The sequence below is a fragment of the Rhinolophus ferrumequinum genome, chromosome 7 (genome assembly GCF_004115265.2).
Source record: "Rhinolophus ferrumequinum isolate MPI-CBG mRhiFer1 chromosome 7, mRhiFer1_v1.p, whole genome shotgun sequence".
Classification (NCBI taxonomy): Eukaryota; Metazoa; Chordata; class Mammalia; order Chiroptera; family Rhinolophidae; genus Rhinolophus; species Rhinolophus ferrumequinum.
In genome coordinates this window covers 75,872,238-75,894,537 of record NC_046290.1, presented here as the reverse complement: position 1 = coordinate 75,894,537, position 22,300 = coordinate 75,872,238, and the positions used below count along the sequence as shown (strand labels likewise).

General features: G+C 39.5%; 1 protein-coding gene across 1 annotated transcript in view; it reads left to right on the top strand.

Annotated features, from left to right (window-relative positions):
• The window catches only part of EPB41L4A (erythrocyte membrane protein band 4.1 like 4A), a 225,689-nt gene that overhangs the window by 154,328 nt on the left and 49,061 nt on the right, over nt 1–22,300 (top strand). Inside the window, exons 12-13 of the mRNA XM_033111228.1 lie at nt 976–1,097; nt 20,963–21,053. Of these exons, the coding sequence (XP_032967119.1) occupies nt 976–1,097; nt 20,963–21,053 (213 nt within the window). The remainder of the gene's footprint in view (nt 1–975; nt 1,098–20,962; nt 21,054–22,300) is intronic.

The window sequence follows — 22,300 nt, the reverse complement described above, 5'->3', positions numbered from 1 at the left end:
AAAAAAATTTCTAATAAAGACGGATGGAGTAGGGAGGAGGGGGAATTGTCACAGAAGCATGTAGGAGGTAAATTTTGCTTTATAACTCTCATTTAATCTCTTTTGGAGGAGAGTCACCAATATTTATTCTGTAAATGTAGGAGGAATAGGATTTGGGGTCATTAAAAGGCTCTTTGTCTTCCCATCTATGGGACAAATAGAAATGCATTTCTTCTTGTGCCTAAATGATGTTTAGGTGAAAAATTTGCCTAAAATATTGAGGTGAAAGCCAGGATCATTCTCTGGCTTAAATTCAGCAGCTGTGGAATATGTTTTCAGTGGGGTGATCGTTCACTGAAGTCCCGCAAATGAAATGACACAGTTCCTTGAGAAGATGAGTCCACCCCAGAGAAAGCTAACCCTCTTGGATCCTCACAGGCTAGAGAAGCAGCACTGTGCATGGGGTTTTAGGCCTGCTTTAAATCATCCTGGGCACTTGATCTGGCACCGGTGAGGGGGGGATACGAAAGGGTTGATGGTCCTGGAGGGGATGCATTACAACTTGCTATGCAGGCGTAACGTGGGGCTTGTTGACCCACGTTTTGACCCATGTAATTTTGTTGCCCGTGTATTTTCAGCCCGCCATCATTTCTTTATTATTTAGCTGTAGAGTTGGAAGTCAATCAGCATCCTCTATTTTTAGCCCATAATTCTGCTTAAATCTAAACCTGACTCCGCCTCTAATAAGCCCCTTTCCCCTGTTTCTTCTCCTAAGAGATATTCCTCCTGTCTAACTTAAATCCTTCCAATTAGAATTTAATATTTCCTTGGTTGATGTTGCAGTGAAAATCGATTGAAAACCCATATATGCTTACAGACTGTGTGAGTGTGTTTTTTTCTTCTCTCCATACTTTGCAGATATTCTGAATAAGCTGTTGTTTAATTTGGTAGCTGTGTGGTTTTACCTGTGGTAATCAAAATGTTGCATTTTTCAAGTGGCAGGACAGCATTGCAAATGAGTCGAGATCTTTCTATTCAACTTCCCCGGCCAGATCAGAATGTGGCAAGAAGTCGAAGCAAGACTTATCCTAAGAGAATGGCACAAACACAGTCTGCTGGTAAGTCATCGGTCTAAACTTGTGTTTCCTGTTAGGCGGGTAGTATAGGATATGCTCAGGTGGTGACTATGGCCCAATTGTATTTTTTTTATTGTTAATGCTAGAATTTTTGATTTGACGGTGAAAATGTCTAAGCAGTCAGAACTTATTCATAAGTAGGCAAGTAGTCAACTTGAATCACCGTAACCTGCTTAATGACTATACTTCCGTTTAGAAGAGACTAAACAAAATCTCAACTGAGTAAGTGATTTCTTAAGTTGGATGTATCTGAGATCAGAATTGAAACAAACTCTTAGGAAGTCTTTTTTTTTAAAAAAGGAGCATTGTTGACATAATTTATGTAGAATTCAGTTGGTGTTTTGTTATTGTTGGACTTTTATCGTGAACTGTAATATACATATAGAAAAACGTATAAAATGTACATACAAATGCCCATCACATATAAATGTATATGTGTATACATATATATAATAAATATATATACGTGCACACACGCACAGACACAATTTAACATAGCCTGCAAGCTAAGAAGTCCCTTTTGTTTGTCTGCTCACATCTTCACTGTCTACTCTTTTGCCAACCAGAGAAAACCCCCTTCTGACTTTGTGATAATTTTTTTCTTATTTTTCTTTATAATTTTACTACTTATGTAGCCTTCCCTGAACAAGCTAATTTATTTTGTCTTTTTAACATTATATGCATGACTCATAGTATGTGTTCTTTTGTCTTCTTTCTATCCATATTATGTGTAGTGTATATTAAAGTGCATTCATTTTTCTTGCTGTGAATATTCTGCTGCATGACAGTTTCTTTATCCATTCTACTGTTGATAGACATTTGGGTTATGTAGACTTCTTGTTTTTAATGCAGACTACTTCTTTGATAAAAGCACCTAATCCATCAGTTTTAATCCATGTTCAATGCTCAGAGCTCACAGAATTTTACTGTAAAACGATATTACTGCCTTTGGTTGTGGCTTGCTTATAGAACACTCTCCACAGACTTTTCACGTGTATTACTTCATTTGAGCCTCACCATAACCCTGTTGGGTAGGGCAGGGCAAAGGGTATGTTCCCATTTTTCAGATGAGGGAGACATGGTCCCAGCAACTAGATAGAGGTGGGGCTGGGATGAGAGCTCAGGTATCCTGGGTCTTTTTGCTATAGTATTGTGTGAAGTAAATGGAATTTTTAATAATAATAATTATCATCTGAACATCGCATGACAGTTGACATAGCATTATGACATCCTTTGTTTCATTTTACCATCATGCCAAGCCGATGAAGTAAATGAGTTTGCTTCACCACTGCTGGCTGTGAGAATGTCACTTGACTTACTATTTCTAAAGTGAAATTAAATCTGATTGTAGGTCCCCTCCTGTCACTGGGCTGAGAGGAAATTAAATTCTTTCTGATGGTTCTACAATGGCAAAAATAAGACATGATTTAATTTTGCAATAAATTACCTTGCCACATAAGTATTATCATTATCCCCATTTGTCTGATGAGGAAACTGAGATTTATAAAGGTAATTTGGCCAAGATTACATCAGAAGCATTGGCTTAGGACAAAAATTTTAGCCTTAATATTTACTATCTTTATCTTGATCTTTTGTATTTACCTTTGTATATGAGCAGTCTTAAATCCCATTTGGATCAAGTCCAGCAGAGTATAATCAATACGCAAACTTTCAAATCCTGTGCAATTTCTGAATTGCCATGCCTCATGAAATTATTCTGAGAGCAACTGAGAATATCAAAAACATTCCTTGCTTCAAATTAACAATTTATTCCACTTGAGATGCAGGAATCATCACACATGCTTTTTATACAAACCTGCTCAGGTTGCTCTTTTTCTTCTCCTATACTCATAAAAATATCTGCCTCTGTAACACTTTTTGTATGTGTGTGTAGAGGGGAGGCTCTCTTTGGCAGCTCAAATTCTGGAAGCTTTTAATTTAAGGACAAGGGTTTTTGGTTTTGTTTGGTTTTTCTCATGGCTTATGCAGATGCAGCCAAATGCAGTTTTCACAGAACAGTCTGGGACTGGACTGAGCCCTCACGTCCAGCTCCTTCCTCCCACCCCACCCCCTTGTGTCCTATTAAAACGCGTTCCCTCTTTGGTAGGGGAACAGTGTGTGGATACTGCACACCCCCGCTTCTCGAGGACAGCCTCTCAGCATCAGGTGGATCTTCTAAAAATGCAGCACATGTTATGCTTTTATTATTTTATAAATATATGCTTGCTTTACACAATTTAGGAAACTTATAACCTTCCCTTGTAAAAAGAAAAAAAGTAATTTCATATTCAGTTCCATTCTCCTAGTACTAAACTATATTAGGTAGCCGTCTAGTCATTTGTATATGTTTTCTGCAAACATTATATAGCAATGTTTTACAACCTACTTTTCTTATTTTAGAATATATCATGAATATGTTCTGATAAGTGTTTAAATGTTTCTGTGTAGCACCATTTTAAGATCTGTATAATTTTCTCCTGCATAGATATATAGACTTGACATAATTTATTCAACCAATTTTTAGTTCTTGGATAATGAAGCTGCTTCAAATTTAGAGGCCTATAAATATAACTAAAGTGAATGTCCTTGTAGTGCTAGCTTAAGGATTCATGCAAATTTATTACATGTATCTTAACGGTGTATTTGCATCATTTGTATTCTACAAAGAGGATTAGACAATGCTGTGTTTAAAAACTAAGACTTTGCTGTGCATACATTTCCCTTTGAGTTTGAATTACTTTCATCCTGACTTTTCAGGCCTGTGTTCCACAAAACTGATGTATTCTGGGGACCCGGAAACGACCTTCCCCTTGACAGTGTGTGATTGTCTGGGGTGGAGAAGGATCATTTCGCAGATGGCAATGCGGCAGTGTTGTCATGTACATATGAAGGATGTTGTGGGGCAGGAAGTAAGGTTATGCTGTTTCTTTAAACATCGCATTTTCTTTTTCCTCTGATTCACATGTCCTCTGCTTTGAGCCTCCATTGAACCCAGTCTCACCCATCCTCCACTCTTACGGCCGTGGTGGGGTTCTGATTTGAAGCAGAATATCTGAAGGAAGCCCTCTTGTCTTCACCTTCAGCACTTACCACTTGGCCCCTTGTCCCATTGCACCAGGTCTCATGAAGCTCGGCTGCTGGGGAGGGGTCGGTGGTGAGCCCGGGAGCCTCCTAGGTTTAGGGACAAGCCCTCCTGGAGAGACCACGCAGCCAGCCCCACTCTGAGGCTCTGCTGCCTGGAAGCGGGTGGGGGATGCTGGGAGGGGTTGGCCTGCAGGTCATTTGGTCACAGTAGCTCTCAGGTCTCTCCATGTCCCCACCACCCCAGGAACCCCTTCTAGCTCTGTCACTTCTACCTCCCACACTCTCAGCTTCAGAGCAGGCCAATTTCTCAGAAAAGCTCCCTGTTTCTGGAACTCATGCATGAGTAGCTGGGCAGGAAAGGAACAATACCTCTCATTTTTTAAAAAAAATTAGTTTTTACCGATCAAAGGGAAACGAAAGTATTACCTTGTTAAATTACTCTGCCACAAAGACTTAAATTTTTATTTAAAAATTTTGACAGAATGGTAGCCAGCTGATTTCAAGACATAGAAAAAGTTTAATTAGATTGTACTGTATTTGGCAAAAATGGAATTGTGGTTTAAATATTAGGTTGGTGCAAAAGTTATCGTGGTTTAAAAGGTTACAAATAATTGCAAAAACCGCAATTACTTTTGCACCAACCTAATAGAAGGTAGATATATAAAAAAAAAAAAAACTCTAATAAATCCAGCTATTCATTTTCATAGGTTGAAGTCTGCTGGTATTCTCTCTCAAATAAAATTTTGGAACTAGTTTCAGGAGTTCCTGACATAAATTGTCACCTGTCACTTAACATTTATATAGAATAAAAAACAAGTTGTGATAGGAAGGAGACTTTCGCTCTTTGTTTATGTTATTCATTTCTAATGCATGGCTTGTTACTCTAGAAGATATTCTTTTATTTCTTTTGAAGTTAAAGAAATTCAGTCAAACGAGGTGACTCCACCCCTTAACCTGCGGCTCAGTTCTCTGCAAATTGAAAAAGCCTTTGTTTCACCTCTCACTCTGTAATAATAAATGCCCCGGTAGCTGAAAAGCCATTGTGTTTAGAATCCGCCAAGGTTAGGCCTTGGCACCTCTATGAGGAAGTGCATTCCAGAGTCAAGAGTCCTGCACCCAGCCTGCCTGCGGCCCCACCCAGAGGAGTTCAGCGCCAGGGCAAGCGGCCAGAGCATTCCTGCAAATCTAAATGGCATCTAATGAGGGGTAAAGCAGGAGGGGAGAGATGATGGCAGAAAGGGAAAGTGCATATTTGTACAGGCCTTTCTCTGACAAGGTCTTGGCAATTCCCGGGGGTGGGTTCTTGTCAGAAGAGAGTGTCTGCTATAAGTAGGCAGTACAGACTAGTTGGCTATAATCCATAATGAGCTGTAAGAAAAGTAATGGGTGAAGCCATTTGTCATGGGTAAACAATGCTATGATTGTCTGATCCAGCTTTTGTAGTTCTTATGGATATTGCACTGATGAACAGAGAAATAAATAGTTGTCTTCAGACAACTGAAAAGCAAGATCGGGGGACATCTGGGCATTCCCACTTCGAATATGTGGAAGATGCTGCAAACACAATGCCTGCAGGGTCGTGAAAATGACTTCTCAGTGATGATTCGTGCTCGTCTGCGGACAGACAGCTACTGCTCAGGCCCAAGGCAGTTGTTTCTGTACAGGAGCACACACAGTGTTGTCAAATCTTCCTGTGTTTTAAGGGAAGCATGAAATTTGGATATTTATGTCAAATTTCCAGAATTGTACATATTGGCAATTGATTTCCTTTAAAGGAAAGTGTGTGAGTGCTAACTTGATGGCTTGAGGACCATCTCTTCAGTGTGAATGGCTGATCCACCTGCCCTGGGGATCACTGGGGGTTTCCCCAGCATCCCTCATGGGCATCACTAAATTGCATTCAACGCTCCATGACTCCCGGCATGAGAACTTTGTAGTTAGCAGCTCAGTTGGCCAACTCCAGGGGATGATGGTGTCACACAGCTCTGGACCCTGTATTAAATGATTCACATATGGCTCACTGACTGGCATCTGTTGGTGACCTGAGGTGGGTGGGTGCAGCCCAAAGCAGGAGAGACAGAGGAATGCTTTGACATAGTGAAGTACCGTTTCACTTGATGCCTCTATACCTCTGGGCTGCTGAGAAATTATACTGTCCACAAAGTAATAGTCATATGGAACACTTCTAATTGGTACCTTGTGTCAGATGTGATGTCAGCAGAAGCCCACCTTGGCTTGTGGCAATCAGAAATATATTTTTAGAAATGTTTTTAAGGCAGATGAAAGCCAAGCTATGTGAGTAGAGACTGGCATGTCAGACTGAGGACGTGTTCTCTAGTGAACGAACTACAGCTGGTACACCTGGATTTAGCCTCAGGAGTCCATGTACTAACTGTGGAATGTTATGAAGTTATTTAACCAGCTTACACCTGAATTTCTTCATCTGTCACATTGGGATATTACCCCTGCCTCACGGTTGATGTCATGGGAATACTTCTGACTTGGGCAAAGCATGTATTGAACACAAGTAGAGGTTTGGGACACTTTAGTTTCCTTCTCCTAAACCAAGAGGGTGTCTTTCTTTACATGGTGTTAGACCAGTCTGTCAATCCACCTGTCAGTCTTTGAATTATATTTACCATACAGCATCAACCTCACAGAGAGGATAATATATACAGGGGAGGTGTGGCCTTTTGACAGCGATGGGTGGAGTCATTCAAGTATAGTGAATGGGGCATCAGAAGGACATTGGGTACCCCTGCTTTATTCTAGAAGATTCAGTATAAACAGGGTATGAGGGAAGTGGGCAAGTCAGAGTGCTCTCTGTGTGTAGGTTTTTCGGCTCTACCAGCAGATCTCGAGTCCCCAAGGACTCGAGTGGGTGTGAGGTGGTGGGTATGAGCAGCCCAGAGTTAGGGGGTTGTCTTCTGTACTGTGTTCCTATTTCTTGGAGTAGCCTGTGCCGCCCATTTTTCTCCTCTGATTTTTACCCCCCACCCCGTGCTCACTTCTCCCGAGCTTCGTTGGGATAGTCTGTGGCTGTGAAGAGGGAAAAGCAAACTCCACACAGTGAGTTCATAATAATGATGAGACTGGGGGATCATTTTAAGTTTCACATGATTCATTATTCCATCTTCCATGTAAGGTGCTTTTCCCTATTTGAAGTCATTCGCGGCGCGGCCTACCCGAGTGCATTTTTCATGTCAAACAGACAATGGAAACAGAAGACAAAGAAAGGGCAGAGCTGACAGGGCTTGGAGACAGGAAGCAGAATTGTTGAACAAACAGAAGTGGGTATTCTGGGCCTGGGATTTCACAAGTTAAATCCTAACCTCACTTCTACCACGTGGGCAGACCTGTTGCTGTGTTTGTCATCACAGAAATGGTAAACTACCTAAGAATTCACATTTGTGTTGGTCTGATTCTGCCATCCCACAATGTCTGCCCTGAAAGGCCAGGTCCCCTGAGGAGCTCCACGAGGTAGGGGAATGTAGTAAGCAGCTGTCATTGAGTATCACTGTGTGCCTGCTACTGTACTGGGTACCCTACAGGCAGTGTCTCACTCGTTTCTTTTAGGAAATGCTGTGACTCTCAATGTACAGGTGAAAAGGCAGAGGCTGGAACTTGTCCAGGTCCCCAGAGCTGGAATTTGAACTCTCAGATCAGTTAGAGTCCACAATGTCGAGAGGAAAACAAAGAACATGATACATATGTATGTGTCGATATGGAATGATCTCCAGCATACAGTGTAAGAGGAAAAAAAGCGAGCGGTGGCCAGCAGCATAGAATACACTTCCATTATATAAAAAGACAAAAATTAGGGGTGGGAGGATATGCATACATATATACTTGCAGACAGGATACATAAGAAACTAGTGACATTAGTGGCTCTGGGAAGGGTTTTTGAAAGGATGGGGATCAGTGGGAGAGAGATTTATTTTTACTATGTATTTTTTTAAGAGTATTTGCATTTTTACCGTGTCATACTTTTAAAAAGCCCTACAGATAATTGTCATGAATGCATTAAGTTCACAAAATGATTTCAAATGCACGTTCAGGTTTTCAATAAATATTCTTAAAAAGCTCAGAGCTGAGAACACTGATGTTATGCTAGGCAGGGTGCATCGTAATTCATGGAAAAAGTAATGGAACAATACAAGACTATTAATACAAATTTTCAATGTTAGGAATTGCTACTGCATTATAACAGATGCAAGGGGCATAAGACACATTCATACCTGTTCATTTTAATCCAGGCCTTAAAGTATAGCAGGTTGTGTTATAGGTTATTATGTCAGAGCATGCTTTGTTTCAAAAGAGGATGACTCATAGGGGAACCCAGAGACCTTGGATTAGATGAAACAAAGGACAGTCGCTTTGTGTTGTACATAGTGAGACTGAGGCCAAAGAGGTGAAATGATTTGCAAGTGTACCAAGTTCTGCAACCTGAGAATCACTAGGCACTGTGAGCAATGTCTGGAAAATGACAGTGCCCTAATAGCTCTCAGACCCACTGGGTGCTTGATGGGTACTGAGCCGTATTTGTTTATCTTCCCTGGAACGGCTGGAGACAGGAAGGGAAGACATTAGTATAAATTTTCATATAAGGGAATTTGAACAACGCATTCTGACCAAGAGTTCTTATGAGGGTGGTTTTGGAGATGATTTCTAGAAAATATAACAAGAGTGTTAACTTTGTTTTAGAGGGAGTGTGCTTGTGACTGTTCTCCTTCAAGGTGACAAATTAGAATTAGATTATCTACGGAGGCGTAGTCCACATCTGTGATCCCACGTTCTCTTCGCCCTGACTGTAAGAATTCCTGCCAAGGGAGTCATAGATTGTCTCTTGACTGATTATATAAACTTTTGCTTTGAGAAGGCATGTGGTACAGTGGGAGGGAAAAAAACAAAACAAAAACAAACTTGTACCTGATTTGAGTAGACTTGAATTGCTGGTCTAACTTGGCTACGGTCTGTAACACCTCATTCAGCATTCTGAGCTTTCATCTCATTCTCCGTAAAATAAAGGAATTGGGTACATAAACTTTAAAGATCCCTCTTCTTCCTATAATTTTCTCTTCTTCTGTCTGGCTTACCTGTCCCAGAGTGGAAAGGACCAAATATGGAGGGGAAAAAAAGAAAAAAAAGATTTTTAGGAAGCTTTATTTTATAGACTTGTGAAAAATATCTTGCCAGATCACAAAATATATTTTTGTCATTGGAAATACATGATATTTTTGTATATATAAACAGGGCTGGTTCTTTAAAACTTAAATTTAAATGAAACTCTTATTGACAGATTAGATGAAATGAATTGCAACAACTTTTGCATCAATACAGCTTTCAAATTATTCTTTTAGTCCAAGTTGACCAGATGAAACTGAAATTTTAACTCTAGTTAACACCTAGTTAGGAATTAGTGCTGTCTTGTGGGGTACAAATAAAAAGAGACCTTTCAGGATGGGTTTTGCATGGCTTTGTCTCTACTTTGGACTTCTGTGTGAATGAACATAACCAGAGACTAGTCTTCTCCGGAACCTACTGGACTTTTAGAAATCACCAGTATGATTTGGCTCCACTTTGGCTGTCATTTGTGGTGTCAGTTCTTGAGGTTTTGCCAGGATTTTACTAACTGTTTAGGCAAATTTCCCTGCCTTCTTACCCCTTTTTCTTCAGGGGTTCAAAGGTGTGTCTCTACCCTGTTTGAGCTTCTCTTTTGACATAGATCTCTTAAGCAGATGGCACCTGAGGATTCCACACCTTTGTTTTACCATCCGACTCAGTATTCATGTTGGTGATTTCTCCCCCAGCATTTTCTTCAGACTTTGAGGAATCTGGGATTGATTTCTATGGCACTGCTAGCCTTACTGGTATCAGTGTGAAAAATATTCAGAGTTCCCGGGGCTCACGGTTTCTTTGGTAGGAGTGGGGAGAGGAGGTAAAACAAGTGAAAGAGGGAGAAGCTACTGTCCCTGAGGACCAGGGACTTTGATCAGTGCTCTATGCTGATCTTGAGACCCAGGGTCCTACAGAGGTAAGAAGACAGCTTCTGTAACAGTGGCCCCTCCCCCACCCTCTTCTCTCCTGATATGAGAATGGGATCCCTGAGGAAACCCGCCAACCAATTTCCTTTTCCAGAGAAGCTGTAATTGGAGACCAGAGGATGAGTCACTCAGCTGGGGAGAGCCATGCCTTTTGGGGCGGCTAGTACAAAACTCCCTGTGAACATAGAAGCTGGTGTGCAGAGCAAGAAGAATAGACTCACTGAGTAACACTGAAGGATGGACCATGCGCCAAGAGAGGAGGATGGGGCAGGAGACTTAGCCATGAATTGCAGTCTCTGAGATCCTGCTGTGTCTTTAGGATGAATCCCTAATTTGAGCTGGTTTCCTTCCACCTCCACAGTGGATAACATTACTTAATATAATCTTTTGGGAAGCCTGTGTGGAAGGTGGCTGGTATTCTCATTTTACACCTGAGAACACTGAAGCTCAGAAACATTAAGTACTTATTCAAGCTGGTAAAAACAGCATCAGGATTTGAACTCAGGTCTTGGGAGGACACACATTTGGAAAGTAAATGCAAAATAAAAAGGGTGGGAGGCCTAGAATTTCTTGAACGTATCAAATAATTTAGGTGTTTTTTTAAAGTGTCTTTCCCCTTATTGTGGGATTTCTTTACTCCACTAGATCTACTTATTTCTTCAGATGTTCTTGAGAAGACAGTATGTTCTGCTCATTTTAGAGGAGCGGCAAGTCAGCCTGCTTTTACATCAAGTCTTTTTTTTTTTTAAAGAAAATGTCAGTGCTTTGGGACATTTTACTTAGCACAGAGGGGAAGTGGCAGTCACTGGTAGTTGCAAGGAGCGTTAGGTAGATCATATCAGGTGCACATTCCAGCCTCTTGTTCTTTGTTGTTGACACTCTTCTCTTCTGCCTTAAAGCTGATGTTTATTTTCATTCTGTGAAAGATTTATTAATATATGGCAACCCTGGTTAGGTTTTCTCTAAAAAGTTAATGTTTCCACTCTTCCTAGGAGTGTTTAGCATTCCATGCATAGCAACCAAAATTAGAAGAGCCAGCAAGACTAAAGGCCTATTGTATATTCAAGTTAAATGTCATAGTTTGAGTGAGTGACCGTAACTGACATTTTTTTCCCTTTCCCTTCTCATTCAACAAGAATTTATATTGAAGACCTCTTTCGCATAAGACCTGTGATATTGTGATTTATCATCAGAAATATTTGTTTGGTCTTCATCCCTGTTTCTAGTACAGAGCTCCTAAAACCCTTGGAATGTTTTGTTTGTTTTTTTTTTAAATTAATTTGTTTTTGTTTTGGAATTTTCTAAGTGATAAGAGACACGAAGGTGAAAGGAGTGACTTTTGTTATTTGTAACAAGCTCCTTTAACCACCCTGGAGTTTATGTTGATGAAGTGACTTTTGGAATGCCCAAAGGATGGGGGCCGGTGGCCAGGGGAACCAACTGAGTGATTAGAGGAATGGAACTTTCAGTCCCGCCCCATGATTTCCAGGAAGGGCTGAGAGGTTGGAGGCTGAATCAAGTATTACTGGCCAATGATTTAATCAATCATGTCTATGTAATGAAGCCTCCACAAAACCCCAGAAGGTCAGGGTACTGAGGGGTTGGTGAGCACGTGGAGAAGCGGAAGGGTGGTGCTCTCGGAGAGACCACTGAAGCTCTGCGCCCTCCCTTCCAGTGTGCCTCGCCCTGTGCATCTCTTCCATCTGGCTGTTGCTGAGTTACATCCTCTACTAAACCAGCAATCTAGTAAGTAAACTGCTTTCCTGAATTCTGTCAGCCGCTCTAGCAAATTAATCGAACCGGGAGAGAGCGTCATGGAGGAACCTCTGATTTATAGCCAGTTGGTCAGAAGCACAGATAACAGCCTCAACTTTTGATTGGAGTCTGAAGTGGGGACAGTCTTGTGGAACTGAGACCTTGACCCATGGGATCTGACACTGTATCCAGGTAGATAGTGTCAGAACTGATTTAAATTGCAGGACATGCAGTCAGTATTTCCTGATTATGGAACAATGGAAGAATTATTGGAAAAAACAGGCAGCAGAGACCCTATTCCATGGAGCACAGAAAAATGAATAAAACGTGGCTCCTGATCTAGAGGAATTTAATCATATAAAAATAAAACAGCAGTTATTTAGCACTTACTAAATGCCAAGCACTGTGCTAAACACTTTCTGTAAATTATAGAATCTAATCCTCATGTCACTATATAAGTAGATGGTGATAGCTCCAGTTTACAGATGAGAAAACTGAGGCGTAGAGGGGTTTAATAACTGGTCCAAGAATTGGAAGACCTGAGGAACAAATTTAGGTTTGTATGATTTTCAACCTTGTACGTTGTTAAGACTCTTTGTCAGACTGGAGAAGTGAAAGACGTACTTAAATGTGGACAGGATGTGACAAGAGTCATAGAATGGAACACGGAAAGAGTTATAAGTGTCCCGAAGGGTAATTTGCTTATGGCTAAAGGTAATCCATAATACTATTGTGAAGGAAGTGGGTTTTGAAGGACAGATGGATTAAGACAGAAGATACCGAGGTAAGGTATGCAACTCCTGGTGGGGCAGGGGAGCAAGAGGGCTTTGTAAGGGTTATGTGGGCACAGGCAGTTTTGATGGAATCAATTTCTAGATTCTCTTTCCTGGAAGGAACCTGCCTGTGGCACTAGATTTGCTGGTTCTTGTCTCCAGCTTGCCCTATCCCAATGGACCTTTTCCCATTTTCTAAAAGAAAGGCAGACCTTTTCCCCATCCGGAATCTCTAATACTGCTTTGTTCTTAAATGTTAAACCTCCTGGGTTGACGCTGGCCAAGTCAATGACCTTAATTATCAAGTGGCACATCCTTTTCAAAGTCATTTCTCATTTTGGCTTTCAACAAAATTGGAGGAGGACCCAACTGATTGTCACCTGATACAACACTCAAAATCATTTTAGATAATATATCACTACTTGTAGAGTTATATACATCTACATGTAACTCTTAGAAGTTCTTTGGGACAATGGTGATATCTTCATAACAGAATACTTTACATAAACCTCTACTCAGGTGAACAAGGTTTCTCAGATTGAGAATCTGTCAAAAAAAGAGGAATAGAATTGTTGCTAAACTGTTTCATTATAGCAGAAAATAATATTCTTGAATGGATATGATCCATTAAATCAGCGGGAAAACAAAACTCTCTTGTTCGTCTCATTAAGGGTTATTTTTTAACAAAAATTATGTTGTTTAATAATTATTTATCAGCATTAGTGTCATATACTAATATAATATTAATAATTGTAGTGATAACTTAGTTCAGAAGAAATTTTTAACACCTAGAGCTTTATGATCATGGGAAATAAAGTTTGATTTATTTCTATTTTTTGCCACAGAGAAGTAAAATAGGGTGACGAATAAGAACTTTCAAGAATAAAACATTGCTTTGGAATAAATTTTTGCAGAGGAGCTGAAATTGAAATGCAAATACAAGGAGAAAAAAGAGTGCTATGCAATCTCCAACTGTTAAAGTCATTTCATGTACTTTTAAAATGGATGACTATGGGTATCAAATTTCTATGGCATTTTATTACATTGGATACATTTAAGAGAGTCATGAAGCAGTTTCATTTTAAAATGTCAATATTTGCTATACACCGCAAATGATATCCTTTGGTATTATTTAAACTTTTGATGAAAAATGTTAGACACTATCATAGAAACATGCACTGAGGTATATAGTTTTTCAAATTCTTTTAGTGAGTGAGTACTTGGGTAAAATAGTTTGAAGAACACCTAGTTAAGGCCTCCTAGATAGAAGCTCAAATGTGGAAGCAAAAAAAAAAAAATTTCCCATTATCGTTTTAGTTAAATAAGCCTTTTAAAAGCAATCGTATATACAATTATATATATTTTGTATTTATATGTACTTTATATACTATTACAATTGCATCAAAAAAAAAAAACCCCAAAACACAACAAAACCCTCTAAAGCAGTGGTGTAGCCCACTCCTGTGAAACAGAAACAACTTTTGCCCAGGTATGGCACTGTCCACCTGCCCTAGACCAAGTGAGCATAAATTGCTTGAGAGAAGATGGCTAGAGGTTTGCTGTAAGGTTGCTCTAAATTGTGTGGCCTTGTTGGAGCGGGTGGGGGAGTGCAGAAGTACTACCAGGATAGGATGTAAGCGTTTATTCAATTTTCTTCCCTCACACTGTGTCCTCATATCACAGGAGGAAAAACTTGGTATCTAAGTGATTTGCCACATGTCTTACTTCCAGCCAGCCATTCACAGATGGGTGTTGTCATTGGGTCTAAGAGGGCTGGAAGGAAAGACGGGCGTCTCTCTGCTGTTTCCGCACCTGGCAGCCCCTCCAGCGTACACAGGTGTAGACTACAAGTTGTTCAGATGGTAGAACCCTTTCATTCCACTCTGAGGGTCTTAAGGGAGTGAGGAAATGCCTTCCCAGGCGCAGAAGTGCCTTTCCTGTTTTTGAACCTGGCTTTCTGTCCTGTACCTGTGAGTACTCCTAACTCAGTGGGTTTGCCTCTATAGCTCTGGTGGAGGGCGGCCGATGAAGTGCCTTCATTTTCCCCTAACTTACTCCCAAGCGGATCATTTGGGTCATGAGGAAAGCAGAGGGATCCAGGAGAGTGTTGGGTTGGGGAAGCAGACAACAAGGGAAGGGATTGTTTATGCATAGATATATTTTCCTAGCATCTTTCTCATCTACACCCATTCTTTATAATCTACCCTCCAGCTTTTTAGCAGCCTGCCTTGTTTGATCTTGCAGTTGACATGTAGCCAAATCAGCGTCTTCAAAGTCTGTGTATTTGTGATAATAAGCCAACTGTGCTTAAATACCATCCTTGGGAGTTTTGAATGCAGAAACTCTCAAGAAAAGTGGTGGTCTGGCTGTCTTTTTAGTGTGAGTGGGCTGATGTCAGGCATTTAAATTTTAAAGAATTAGACATTGTACTCAGAAACACCTCTATTTCCAACTTGTGTTCTGAAATTCAGTTTTGTTTTACATAATTTAATGAGTATTCTGCCATGTATAAAACCTTTCATGATGATAGAGAAGAGAAAAAAGAGGAAAAAAAATTACACACACACAGACACATATACATATATAGTTTTCTTGGTCATTTTACTTTTGATCATAATTTGTGGTGTTAGAAAAATATTTGTTTTAATTTGCTGATTTGCTGTACTATCTGCCATTTTCCCCATAGTACTCAGTCTAAGGGCAGGGCAGTCTGAAACCAAAGCAAAGTGACTTTGTACTGTCAGTGTGAGAAATAGAGCTAAAATGTATTTCCATTTGTTAGCTCATTCTTAATTCATGAATATCACGTTTCTTCTGAGAAGTCGTACTGGGTTAGATCACATAAAATTAGATTGGTTTTACTAAAGCCTAATAATATGTTGTACTGGGAATTGTTATAATCTGGCCTCGTTATTTATCTTAAGCATTAGATAGAGTTTATTTATTTATTTATTTAAGTTTAGAGAAGAGAAGATATGGATTAAGTGGCATAAAAATTAGCCTAAACGTTTGTAAATTTATCATATTTGAGTGTTCTTAAAGTGAAATTATATATTATAATACTGCTTTCCTTATCGGCTACTAGTCCTTTAGCCCGTGTAACAAAGTAAGGCATTCTTTCTTGCAAATATATATGCTTTTTCATTTAAATATCATAGATTTACCTTCCACGTCCATTCTGTAAGTTAAAAATCAGTGGCAACATTTAAGTCACATCAAAGGTTTAATTTAGGTTGACAGATATCAAACTGAGCTACAAATTTTGTGACACTCATAATACTGTTTAAATGCAAAGTGTTTTTATAATTGAAAATCCATGTATATTCATCACCAAATCTTGACATCACAGAGATGACTTTTAAGAATTGCCCCCAGATCAAGGAGCTAAATAGATCCTGGGAGAGTTGATCCTGTTTCTGACAGCCACTTTTCCTGCACTGAAGTTGAGGGTCACGTAAGATGAGGGCGCTCAAACGTGAACAGAGCCACGCCACACAAAAGCCTAGCAGTGGTCTGAGGCACACAGGCTGGAAGCATGTGCGTATAGGGTGCTAAAAAAAGAAAAAACTGAGACCATGGAAGATTGGTCACTGGCACTGCAGTGTTGTCTCAGCTATAGGGAACTGTGTGGGCCCATATTAAGCTGTAGTGTCTAACGGTCCAGAAAAGAAAAAAAAAAAAAATCATAGGTCATGAGATAGATATGGTTCCTTAATAAACGATAGCAGTCCCTGGATAAACTGAGTCTTCCAAATGTGACCAGCCTCTTGAAATAAAGCCCTTTGTGTTTTTAATAGGAACAATATGTAAAATGATTTGGATGCTCCTAATTCTAAGTGGTCTTGCTACACTTAATATTTTGACTAAAATAACATACAGATTTATGTAGGAGCCTTAAAAACGGTATGTCAAGAGCTGATCTTTGTTACAGGTGATCTGTGGCTGTCATTTGAAAGAGCAGCGTGCTAGAGCACAAGGCTGTTTAGAAAGCTCTGCAAAGTAGCCCAGTCCTGTAGGATGTGGCCCAGGTCCTCATTTCCTGTATTACCACATCCAGATATTTTTGGTCTTAGTTTTGACACTTTTTAAACATAATTATTCATAATTATTCATAATTATTCCCTCTAGTGGAAAAAATAGTAGAAACAGAAATACAGCTTTTATAACAATGGACCTTCATTGAGTACCTGCTACGTAGAAAACACTGTGCTGGCAGTCATGGGGAGAGGGGCACAGTGATGTGTCTCCTTTTATTAAGATTTTGAGACCTTATTATAAAATAAATAAGTCATGGGGATGTAATGTACAGCATGGTGACTGTAGTTGACAATACTGTATTGCATATTTGAAAGTTGCTAAGAGAGGAGTGTTCTCATCACAAAAAAGTTTTGTAATTATGTATGGTGACAGATATGAACTAGATTTGTGGTGGTGATAATTTCACAATATGTACAAATATCAAATCATTATGTTGTTAATATAATGTTATATGTGAATTATACCTCATTAAAAAGATTTTGAAGCCTTATTAACTTTTATTAAAAATTTAAAAATTAATAATTTTATTTTGTATACTATAAATATTTTATGAAATGAATACATAATAATTTCTGTTTCTAGGTATTTTAAATGGAAAGCAACTGTTTGGCTTTATCTAAAAGAAAGAGTTGCCCCAAATGGAATGATTTGTGTAATGTAGGAAAATTGCCCTCAGTGTTTTATTTCTTGAAGTGGAGACTGGTTAAATAGCCATTCACTTTATAATAGTTTGTTACACTGTTTACATACGTATGATATATTCTTTTCTGGTGGCCTATTATAATTTACAATGAAAAAGGAATGGGGGAAAAAAGATTTCTCCAATCTCCAAATATCTCCTGGAGCGGTGCCTGAAATTCCATTATTATCAGTTAATTATTTTATTTAATATTTGGCTTCTCCTTTTCCTTTTTAAAATGGAACTGCTCTGTGGCCAATAATACATGAAGACATGAGTCCTTTACTGTTTAGGGTTTGTCAGATCACCTCTTCTCTATAACCCAAGAATCTGAGCTAATGTAGAAGGAATGATTCTCGAAGGTGGTAGATGATAAGGAGAGAAAAAGTTAGTAGTCAGCAAAACCGGGAAGTCAGTAAACCTAAATAATGCATAACCTATATTTCTCACCTTTGCACATTTCAATAACGAACAAATAATCTAGCTTTACTGAATCGCTTAGCCTTCTTCTCAAATGGTAGTATAATAAAATTTCACTAATTATGTGTTCCCAGTAAATTATTGCTTTTAAGTAGCTTTCCCCCCTGTAAGTCTGTTTTCCTAGTAAGGCTTTTAAAACCCAGGCTTGTCCAGTTCACAAGTCATAATAGAGGAGGGGAATACATATAAGCAGATTTTTAGTTAGTAGTCCACTGTCTTCAGTATAAAAGAACCATGTATTAGACTGTATTACTGGCAATACCGTATCTCATTTATGCTGTGTATGTGAGAATTATAACTGTTGTGTTAGTAAAATAGTTCTGACAGTTGAACAATTTATTTTGAAGAAGGCTGGCTGTTTTGTTTGTGAGTGTCTCAGAGAGAACATGCACATGATTTTCTTTCTCCCTTGAAGTCTTTTAGTAAACAATCCATCTCGTGTTTCTATCTTAAAAATTATGATTTGGATATTGTGAATAACCAAATATTGGTTTCTTTAAGAAACTGTATTCACATATAGAGTTGGAAATTTTACTATTTTAAAATATTGCTGAGTTGTTGGTCTACCTGTTCACTAATTTTGGGGGGAAGATTTGGATGGAAGGAAAGTAGGTGAAAATGCTTCAGCAACCTTACTTTCCCCAAGATGATTAGTTGTTAGACTAAGAAAATACTAGTCAGTCTAAAGAGATGGGGATTGGAGCAAACCTAGGCTTATTCTTCAGAAAGTTACACAGGGCTTTGGTTAACGTGATGCTTTCCTCCGTGCTTCAATTGGGGTTAACGGCGCTGGCTATTGGTCTGTCTGCTGTGCTTCCTCCTCCCCCAGCTTGGGAATAAATATTAGCCCTAGCTACATGAAAGTCCCTTTCATTTATATTATGAATCAGTAATACCCACTGAGAACAATGCCACATTAAAAAAAACACATTAGGTATAATTAAAAATATTAACATTGGGTATACCTGCTGTCTGGGGCACATGTGAATTCATCCCTTCCATCACTGCCCCAGGGCCATACCACACAGAGTTTTCCACATTTGAGAAGCAGCTCCATCTCAAATCTGTGCCTGGAATTCTGGGAATCTGCCCTAATGATTTTATTAATGGTTGTGGTGAAATCGACAGTGACTGGCCACTGCTGATGTCTGATGGCACAGGGGGTAGTTCAAGGGAATTGGTTGTGTCCCATTTATAATGAAATTTCCCATAGACCCCAGTGTTATTCTTTTCTAATGCCTAGATTCTGAGTGTTGTTCTAGCATGAGGTGGAATTAACGCCACATGTATCTTCAGTCTCACCTTTGCATTTCAGCATTACAAAATAGGAACCAAAATCAGATATTGAATCCACATCAGATTCTTTAACATAATAGTTTTTTGGACTTCTTCTTTGAAACCCGTTTTCTGTGTCCAGGGTGTATCCATTAATATTTATCTCTCCTGATGGGTAGCCAAACATGCCTGCAGACTGCTCCAGAGGGGGTGGGGGTGCTCAGTGTTTCTCTTGTTGCCTTTCAGGCTCAGTTGCCCTGGAGAGAAAAAATTCTCCTCTTAGTTGTCTATGGGATGTTCTTTTCATTGGACATTCTTTTTACTTGTCTTCTAAAGAGCCTGATTCTCCCCGTGGGCCATTAATTTAGAGAGACTTTTTAAGTATTTGAGGGTGGAACACAGAGGGCACATGTGTTGTGGTGGTTTAGATGTAAGTCTCTGGAGCCACACTGCTGGGTTTCAAAACTGCGCCCGCCCCGCCCCCACTCCCCTGCCCCACACCCCTCACCCCTTCCACCCCATGAACTGTGGGACCTTGGGAAAGGCCCATCTTTTTTTAATATTTAAAAATGGGGATAATGTTAGTATTTACTTCATAGGATTATTTTGAGGATTACATGAGTAAATAGACATGAAGTGCTTGGAATAGCACCTCATACATAATAAGTGCCCAATAAATATTAGCTCTTATTAGTATTACAAATTCATCTCATGACTCAAAAACTATCAGTGGTTAGTGCTGATTACACGTTGGATTGAAGGACTCAAACTGTGGATATACCCATGCAAGGTGCTTCTTTGAGGTGGACACACAGGCATTGGAAAAGAGTTCATTGAAAAAGGACTTCGAGCGCCCCCTTGATGGTTTCCCCTGCACCTCCCAGAGTGAGGTGCGTGGTACTTAAGAAGAGTCATCAGCCCTTGCCCACACATGGTCCCTGAAGGCATGTCAGCCTCTGTTCTGAGAATGGGATCCAGACTTCCTGGATGGGCCTAGCCCCTTCACTAATCTTTATTTGGATCATGATTTGCTGGTGGCTCCCTCTGCTGGTCCAGCTAGCATATATGCAAATCTGTGGGCTAACTGCTTTTAAAAAGTCAGTTTTTGGCTTTTATATATATTTGCAGAAGCACATTTGCAAACACATTTGCATAAACACATTTGCATAAACACCTCTGTGTGCATAGGTGATACAAATCATATCTATATTACGCTTTTATTTTGCCATCTGTATAATGAGTTGGAATATTTTCCTAGTTTCAGGTGTGAAACATTCTTTTGTTTGTTTTAGAATGGGCGCTAGCATAGCACGCCAAGAAATGGCAACTTCTTTACAGCATAGGTATCAATGATTATGTTTTACATTTCAAGATATAGCACTAAATATCTTAGAATCTTGTTTTGACAGTCTAAAGTAAATACGTCCATGATGTAGGGTGTTAGTTAACTCTTAAAATCTCAAAAGGTCCCATTTTAAAGTGCTGTCATAGCCTAGACTCTCTAGGACGTTGTTATGATGAGGACGGAGGGTTTTACAGGTCATGATATAGCACCTCAGATTTATTGTTCAATTCATTATTGATTGAATGATAACTTATCAATACGATGTGCTGTGACATCCCTAAAATTGCATTTTAAAATAACTTTTTTGCTTCTTTCTGTTTTCCTATCACTGTCTGTTCCTTCCTTCGTCTTACCTTCTCCCTCTTTGCTACTAGGATCAAACAGCCTAAATCGGGTAACTGCAAACATGGAAAATGGAGAAAACGAAGGAACAACTAAAATTATTGCACCTTCACCAGTAAAAAGGTCAGTCAGTTCACTGACGGCACATCACACGATATGCTGTCACAAAGACGATTGTTCCTTTGGGCAAGGTTAAGAATCTTTTCCCTTTGATAATTAACTAATACTCTTGATCAACATAGTCCGGGGGCCGTAGGATCCTATAAAATGCCAGTGAATTACAAAACATCAGGACTTACCTCTCTCATTTGAAGGAAATGTTCCTGTTGTCAGAACATAGTGAACTGAAAGATAGCCTGTGCCCTGCGTTCTTGGCTGCCAAGTGAAAATTCAGTGTGATTTTTTACAATAGCATGGTATAATGGACTAACTCAGAGGGACCTGTGAAATAAAGTAGATGATACTCATGTTTAATGTACTGTGTTCATTACAGCGGTGCACTGAACTGTGGCCCTGGAAAGAGGGTTTATAGCATTTAGAGGCGCAGGGCTTCAGAAGTTAGTGATTGCATATGTATGAAGAGTTGTCATGGTCCTTTGCATCAATTTCCCCAGCACCCTTCCCCAGCAGAAAGACCTTCTCTTAATGTATTACATGGATTGTTTCCCTGAAAGATCAGCCTTGTTCTCTAAGACACTATTTCCGTGTCATTTTTTCCTATCTCCAATTATGTTCGTGGAATAGCATTTTAGATGTACAATGAGCAGCTTTCATCGGCTCACTTTCTCTCTAGAGATTGCTCCACACACCGCATGGAGAAGGCCGAGCTGTCAGAAATACGTGACCTTGAAAGACTCCTTAGATCATCTCCTCCATCTTTTGTTAGTAAATTACGGTGTCTTCATTTGGCTGGATTGTGATTACTTGGAGAAATAGAGTTTACAATTTCTCAGCAAAATAATTCGAAGATGCGAGGATTCTCAGAGTTGCAGTGTTTTTCCCCAGGGTTTTGACTACATTCTCTTTTGCTTAGTTCCAGAACACTCCCTGTACATATTCTCTTTTTGGAATGCCAAGTTCTTTGTCTTTACATACACATTAGTTTACTGTGCTTCCCTTCGTCAGCTTCACAGCTGTGGGCAGAGTCAGCTTAATCTGTATGTACAGGGTGTGTTATGGTAAGTCCAACATAAGAATAGTAATCTTCCATGAAATTCAGATCCCAAGCTTCTTAGAATGTATAGAAGCAGTTCAGTCTCCTTTGTAACTGCATCCTTGCCAACTGGACTGATACCTGAAGGGCTGCCAGAATTTTCCCACTCAGGCTCTAGATGAGAAATAGCTTACGGAGTCAATGCAGGTAATTTGCT